This window comes from Gigantopelta aegis, chromosome 5 (genome assembly GCF_016097555.1).
Source record: "Gigantopelta aegis isolate Gae_Host chromosome 5, Gae_host_genome, whole genome shotgun sequence".
Taxonomy (NCBI): Eukaryota; Metazoa; Mollusca; class Gastropoda; order Neomphalida; family Peltospiridae; genus Gigantopelta; species Gigantopelta aegis.
Genome location: NC_054703.1, coordinates 12,540,309 through 12,548,681, shown reverse-complemented (window position 1 = coordinate 12,548,681; position 8,373 = coordinate 12,540,309). Strand labels below are relative to the sequence as shown.

The window sequence follows — 8,373 nt, the reverse complement described above, 5'->3', positions numbered from 1 at the left end:
CACATGTAGAAACTTCCTGAAAAAAGCACCTCAATGAAATTTGTTAATAAATTGTTCAAAAAGGGGCACTTTAAGTTTTTAGGGGAGGGACAGGTCCTCCGGTCCCCTCCCTTGGGTCCGCCCATGGTACATAGACTAGTTGTGACGAAAACGTTCTGTTTTACTGAGCGAAATAGCTCCTTCGATCAAAAGGAATTATTGTCATTAACACATTTTCATCATCAACAACATAGCAAATTAAATGATCAAAATAACAGATGCACGAACTGGGGGATGTCATTAATCGCAGTCCGTGTATCAAAGCATGTTACAGTCCGAATAACAGGTCAGACGAGGTTTCTCGTGTCCAGTTCCTTTGTGATAACCTGGTTTTTGTTTTGTACGATTTTTTAATTAACTGTAATAATTTCCCACATTTTACATTTATAAACTAAAGATTATGTTCACGGGATTGGTGTGTTTCACGGTAATTACTTCACACCTCGTTTGTATTGTGTATTTGTTTTATCCAAAACACGTATTTTATTCTTTGCTATTGTTGGTCATAATAACTTTATACTCGAATCAGAACACGGGATCGGACTGAGTGGCTTTGTGAAAAGCGGTCCGTTACCGATAATAACATATAGGCAAGTTATTTCATACAATTCACATAAAATAACTGTGAAATATATTTTATAATCTACATTTTTAATGAAAATTGTTTATTTGTTACCCCGTCTGGTGTGACCTGTTGACAAGGTTCATGTATTTACCCAAAATTTGCAACAATGAATGATGTTAAAAATCATTACATGTCAGAAATTTTCACAGGAGTGATGGGTCTAGACTGACAAGTGAAGTTTATACACGGTTCAAAACTTATAGTTTGTTTTGTTTAACGACACCACTAGAGCACACTGATTTATTAATCGCCAACTACTGAATGTCAAACATTTTGTTATTTTGCTCATTCAGTTGGGTGCTCGCTTGTAGTGTTTGTGTCACAGGATGGAACCACCTCGGCATACCCATTCAACTGATTTGGTTTTTTCTTGTTCCAACCAGTGCACCACACCTAGTCAAAGGTCGTGGTATGTGCTTTACTGTCTGTGGAAAAGTGCATATAAAAGATCTCTTGCTGCATTAGGAAAAAATGTAGCGGGTTTCCTCTGATGACTACATGTCAGAATTAACAAACATTTGACATCCAATAGCCAATGGTTAGTTAATCAAAGTGCTCTAGTGGTGTCGTTAAACAAAACAAAGTAACTTTATATGAGGCGACACTGCAATTAGTCAACAAATTTAGTAAGCTATATGCTTGTCGACTATTATTAAAATATTTGTATAATTCTAACGGATTAAAATAAATTATAATAATATTTAAATTAAAGGGACAGACCCTAGTTTCAAGCCATGAAAATGCACACTAAGTTTAGTTAATCTACAAACCTATAACACATATGGATAAAGTTACAATTGAGTGAAACATGGGACTGACTGAAACGCTGAAATACCCTCTAAAAATAGACTAAAACACGACTCCATAACTATTACTTCTCAGACGCATGTGTGTTTTTAATGCATTTTGTGATATTAAAAATACCAGGATGACCAAAAACACTTCGAAATGTATAATCTAAACCATAAAATCTCAGTAAAGTATTAGTTCAGTTATCAAAAATGGCTCTATTCGTAAAAACTATGACTTAGTGTTTCAAAACTAGGGTATGTCCCTTTAAAATTTAATAATGAATACATTACTGTTTGGTACTTTTCTGTAATAATAATTATCCCCTATTGGTCCAACCGGAGGGTACTATAGGTTTCATCTCTGTCCTTCTGTCTGTGTCTGTCTGTCCGTCTGTCTGTCCTACATATATTTTTCCACATTTTTGTTTTTTAAAGGCATACTGTCACAGACCACTGACCTATTTAATGGTCTAACAAAGTATTACCTGAACAAAAATAATTTGATTTGTCTCTAAATGTACTTTATTCAACCATCTTCATAACCACCATACTCCCATTTATTAATGACATTTTGTAAAAAATAATTGAATTATGGCAGTGGTCCATAATTCAAAAACTAAAATTGCCGAGAGGGATGACATGGATTTCACTCCATTATGGTTCAGTTAAGGTGATGCCATAGCTAGATTTGGTTTCCAACAATTAATGTAATTTTTATTTATCCATTTTTTTTTTAATAAGGTCCTTAAATCTGTGACAGTATGCCTTTAATGCCTTGAGATATTACGCTGAAATTTTCTTTATAGCTTTATCATGTACTGTTACAGATCTTTTTACCCATTTTTGACGGAGTTATGGCCCTTGAACGTAGGAGACTTTTGTTTTACAATGCCTAAAGATACTGAGGTGAAAGCTTGTATATAGCTTTATCATGTGCTGTTACAGATCAAGTTTAACGTTCATGGTCATTTACCCATTTTTGACAGAGTTACCGAGGTAAATCGCCCACAAAATACTGATCTCAATACTGAAACTCAAATTTCAATACCGCCCAGCTCTAACTCTTAGAATGTTTGTTTTACAATGACATCCATTTAAAGGAAGGGACAATTAAGGCATCGCAATGTTTTGTAATAATAATAGGAGGTCGTTTTGATACTCTTTTGTAAATAAACATTTCTGGGTGTTCTTATTAGCGATGTCATCTGACTGCATGTCATTCAGACGCTGGGTATTTTCATTTAGTTCCTTTGGTACGTTAATCTCTTTCAAGGCCTCGTGAAATTCACTGTGCCTTTTGGTTTGAAACCGTTTGTATAGATATTGTGAATCTTTTAACATATCTGCAATGTGACGGTCTTCAATGATCGAAACTTTGTACATCACTTGTAGGTAGTACTATACCAAATAACTTCCGGCTGGGTCAAAGTTCGAGGTGCACCGAACTTTTGATAGAGAAGTGAACACCACAAGTCCTGTGATTGGTTATAAATGTGAGTGTGTTGGTTGTAAAAAATAATAGTTTCATCTGGGTAAAATAAATGTGCAATTTTATTTCATCTAGTACCAATGTGTCAAGTAGCCTTGTGCTTGAAACATGTATGGGGTACCTGTAAAAAAAAGTACTAAAATTTTGTGCGAAACTAGGGTAGTCATAGACCCTACCCGTTATCTCAGAAACGAGCAGCTTGATCCCCATTTTTTTCTGATTCACTTTAAGTGTAAGGTGTGGTAGTATTTATATCCGTGGCGTTTATGTCGGTTGATACGTTGCAGGTAGGAGTTTTAGCCGCATATGTTACTATTGTCGTCTATGGGATTTGATTTGGTAGTATACACCCTGTACTTTTCGATTCCAAGAAAGTGGTTTTTGTCTGGATCATCCTGTATGTGTTGTAATAGACTACGCCCCTTCTGTCTGTAAGGTTTAGACAAGGCGCCAAGAATCACTTCTGCATCCAGCAATTCAAAATCTTCTTGAATCTCTTCAGGTTGCACAGTACCAAAGAAGAGAGTTCCGTGTTAAAGTTCGAGGTGCACCGTGAAATATTTACGAAGTAAAAGCAGCTGTGGGTGTGATTGGTAGTAATATGTGACATTGATTATTTGTGCAAATACTATTATCCATCAACAATAAATAAATACACTTTTATTTGTTATACAGTTGTTCTGCAGTATATATTAGAGATTGAAACTAATGCGGGGTACCCCCAAAAATGGAACTGCAATTTTCAGCAAAAATGACGGTTGCTATTAAAGACATTAATTAAACCTCTTAATTGATATTTGAACACACACACCCCCCCCCCCCCCCCCCCCCCCCCCCCCCCCCCCCCCCCCCCCACCCCCCATTTTTTTGCAGGTAGATTAGATGTGAGGTGCCACACTTTTTATTGCTGTACTTCCTGGGTGTGTTGATACGCTGCTTATATCAGTTTTATTAGTAAACGTTAACATTATCGGCAATGGGAATTAATTTTGTCTATTAGAACCTTCAGGTCGACTTGATAGATAGGTCTTTATGAGACGTTCGTATATTTCCACGGGTATCAAAATGGTTTTTGACAAGTGTTGCCTTGTTGTTTTAATAGAGGTGCTATACTCTTTAAAACGAGTACGATAAAACCCGTTTCTAATAGTTTTTTCTTTTCTTTGTCGAAATTGTCTTGTCACCCAACACATGTAATACTTGCCTGTACCTTTCAAGTTATTAAATGTCTGTTTGGCGAGAGAGAGAGAGAGAGAGAGAGAGAGAGAGAGAGAGAGAGAGAGAGAGAGAGAGAGAGAGAGAGAGAGAGAGATTGATTTCCACGCAACAAATTGGTATAATGACTGTCAGACGTTTTAGTTTAATCTCCAGAAGTAAGAGATGATAATTAAAAAGTGTGCCAACCTTTCAAGAAAACGTTGATTGAAGTACAATGAAGGGCTTTATTCAGCCGTTACGGGACAATTGGCACACGACTCGAGTCAAAACAGACTATCAATGTCATCTGTCCCACGCGTCTTTTGTTAAAATCATGAATGAAACTTGCTGACCTCGACTTGCTGTTATGAAGCGGCGCACGACGGTCACGTCTTTTGTTAAAAATTAAAAATTATCATACGGCTGTTGACACCCTGTTAATCATCTTGTCAGAATCAGAATATGTATGATCCTCTTACGCCGTTGCATAACGGCCTGAGTGTAATAAAGTTCTGTTTTGTTCTGACAAATGTTTTTCTCATTGACACACTGGAGAGTGGTATATAGATATGTTTTAAAATATATGTCATATGTAAGTATTAGAATGTCTGGGCCTTTTTTTTAACTAAGACAAAATAATAATTCAATAGATACAATAAAATAGCTTACCTTAGAGTTAGAAATAATACAGTTCTCTTTTTTCAAAAACGTAGAGCAGTTGTACAGATTCCTACAAGTGAATGACAATAAGGCTAAAACTTACCCATTTTATACTGGATTGTTTTATACATAACGTACATGGTCACTCCGACTACTGAGTCACTCTCAGCGACACACAAATGGGGCGAGCACCGAGTCACCCAAGGACACACAGATGTGAGGACCCCCCCCCCCCCCGAGTCACCCCTCAGCTAGGTCAACCAAGTACACACAGGTGTGTGTGGGGGGGGGGGGGGGGAGTCACATCAAATTCAAAAATGAACCCAGGGTGCATGTGATACTACTTTTCTAATACATTTTCAAAACTGCACGTACCTTCGAGAAGTAATGGTTATGGAGACAAGCTCTAGTCTGTTTTAAATGTATTTCACAGTTTCATTGTTGCAGGCTGTTGTTTCAATCTGTTGTAACGATATCCAAATGCTACAGCTTAGAGTAACTAAAGTTGGTGTCTATTTTCACGGATTGAAACTAGGGTCTGTGACTTTAAAACATACATAATTGTACAACTCGAACTTGTAATTTATTTATGAATTTACTGTCTCTGTTTCAGCACTCCCTCTACAACCTTGAAGATCCATCAAACAATGCTCATGCCAGACTGTTTCTCGAGAAACAAAGACATTGTGATTTACATCATACTCTTCAAAACACTTGATCCCAAGCTTCTGTCTGTCATCCAGTGACTATAGATTTGGTTACAATTAGGTTCCATCAAAACATTGATAGAAAAAGTACTGTTCAAAACGTTAACTCCAGGCTCCTGTATGAAAAAGAATATGCCTTACTGTGATTGTGTTAACAGATTTTTCGACAACTATAGATTTGGTTACAATTAGGTTCCATCAAAACATTGATAGACATTTTTCTGTTCAAGGTGTTGACTCAAAGCTCGTCTGGGAAAAAAAGGAATATGTCATTCAGTAATGATAGATTTGACAAGGTGGCCCCATCAAAACATTGATAGAGAATATACTGTTCAAAACGTTCACTAGAGGCTCCCATCGAAAAAGGAATATGTCATTCAGCGTCGACAATGAGGTCACATCAAAACATTGTAAAAACAGTTCTGATCTGGAAATCGACCGGCCGCCTACACCGGAACATTCTTTTGAAAAACCTTTTCAATGTGGGATGTGTTTAAAGTGTTTCTCGTGCAACAGTAAGATAAAGCAGCATATGAGGATCCACACTGGTGAACGACCATATCAGTGTGAGGTGTGCAGAAAGTCTTTTCGTCTGAGAGATTACTTGAGGAAACATATGCTGGTCCACACCGGTGTTAAAGACTTCAGATGTGATGTGTGTGCCAGATGTTTCTCTCATCGTTTCAGCCTGCAGCTGCATATCTTGGTTCACACTGGAGCTAAGCCGTTTACATGTGGAATGTGTGCCAAGTGTTTCTTACGTAGCAACGACCTGAAGATACACATGTTGAAGCACACTGGTTTTAAGCCCTTTACGTGCGATGCTTGTGGAAAATGTTTCTCACGCAAAACCCACATGAAGGAGCATATGTCAACACACACTGACGACAGGAATTTCAAATGTGAGGTGTGTGCAAAGAGTTTCTCTCATAACAACACCTTGAAGAAACATATGTCGATTCACGCTGAGGTGAAACCCTTTAAATGCGAGGTGTGTGCAAAACGTTTCTCTTTAAATTCCTATTTAAAAAAACATATGGTCATTCACACCAATGTTAAGCCGTTCGCGTGTGAGCTGTGTGAAAAGCGATTCTCTCAGAAGACACTCCTAACAAGACACCTTTTCGTTCACTCGGGTGTTAAACCTTTCAAGTGTGAGGTGTGTGATAAATGTTTTTCCCGCAGTACCCACCTGACACAGCACACGCTGGTTCATACTGATGTTAAACCTTTCATTTGTGGCACGTGTGCAAAATGTTTCTCTCAGTGTAAGCAGTTGAAACATCACATGTTGATTCATACTGGTGAGAAAGCTTTAAAATGTTGAAAGTGCTCAGAATATTTTAAGACAACACGAGCTTGAATCACCACCTGTCCAATTATACTATTGTGAAACGTTTAAAATGTTGAAAGTGCTCAGAATGTTTTAACAGACAGAACCAGCTTCATTCACAACCTGTCCGTTTACTCTGTTGAAAAACATTCGAAAAGTTGAAAGTGCACAGAATGTTTTAACAAACAACACCTGCCTGAAGCACCACGTCCATTGATTCTGTTGAGAAACCTTTCAAATGTTGAAAGTGCTCAGAATGTTTTAACAGACAACATCTGCTTGAAGCACCACATATTTGTTGAAACTGTTGAGAAACATTTAAAATGTTGAAAATGCACGGAATGTTTTAACAGACGAATCGAGCTTTGAAGCTCCACATCCGTTGATTCTGTTGAGAAACATTTAAAATGTTAAAAAGTGCACATAATGCTTTAACAGACAAAACCAGCTTGAAGCACCACATATCTTTCCATACTTTTGAGAAACCTATACAATGTTGAAAGTGCACAGTATGTTTTAACAGACAATACCAGTTTAACGCACCACATATTCGTTGAAACAGTTGAGAAACCTTTAACATGTTAAAAGTGCACAGAATGTTTTAACAGACAACACCCGCTTGACACATCACAAATCAGTTCATACAAATGACAGTGTTATATGAGTCAGACTTTTGTAATGTGATATATTCAGGTTTGAAAAGTAGCAGTCGCCTGTGGCAACCTTTATTGGCTAAGGGCGACTAAGAATTTTACAAAGATAGTCCGTTGGGTGACCATCGATTTTAGAGTCTGGCGAATATGGTGCCTGTTAAAAAAAGAAATGCACTTAAACTGAATCGTTTGTACCAAAACACATTGCGTCTCATCTTCATAAATCAAGGCTAATATTCGTTTCTCGTATTCAGCCTTGATACATGTAGTCAAGATTACTGATATCCACTACTAGCGCCCTCTATTGGAAGAAAATTTGTAACACCGATTATATCCCTTACACGATGACATCGCTGACCAATCACAGCATCGGTGACAATCTTGAAAGCAATATCAAAAATTAACCGCCGAAACCTTTTTTTTAACATCGTGACAAACACGACACGTTTCCACGGACGCTGCCATCTTTGTTTACAATAACAAGGGAATCTATAAGGAACGTTGCGATTCGTTGCAATCAGATCTCATCGCATCCAATGAAATTTAAGCATTTTGTGGCACGATTTCTTGACGACATGTATCAAGGCTGAATACGAGGAACGAATATTAGCCTTGATTTATGAAGATGATTGCGTCTGTGCTGACGTGAACTACAGATCTGGCAGCTGGAGACAGAACATGAAATAAGAACAGATCAGATCTAACGTCTTGACACCAAGACGTGCATGATGCAATAACCACCCAAAGATTACTATATTAAACAATAAGTACGTTTTTATGCTTTGTAATATGATAAAAAAAAAAGACAAAAAAAAAAGACACCCTATATTTTGGTAAAATGTTTGTTGTGATCCTTATTTATTTTATTAGTAGCCTACT

The 8,373-nt window shown here is 37.4% G+C and overlaps 1 protein-coding gene across 1 annotated transcript; it reads left to right on the top strand.

The window, feature by feature from the left end:
• Positions 1-339: 339 nt before the first annotated feature.
• Positions 340-7,825, top strand: LOC121373271 (gastrula zinc finger protein xLCGF3.1-like). The gene is made up of 2 exons (XM_041499792.1): positions 340-466; positions 5,415-7,825. The coding sequence occupies exon 2, from the start codon at positions 5,879-5,881 to the stop codon at positions 6,833-6,835; it is 957 nt and encodes a 318-aa protein (XP_041355726.1). The 5' UTR covers positions 340-466; positions 5,415-5,878; the 3' UTR covers positions 6,836-7,825.
• The last annotated feature ends 548 nt before the right edge of the window (positions 7,826-8,373 follow it).

What these genes read in the sequence shown, in the direction of transcription:
- LOC121373271 (XM_041499792.1), top strand. Translation starts at nt 5,879, where the DNA reads ATGTCATTCAGCGTCGACAATGAGGTCACATCAAAACATTGTAAAAAC.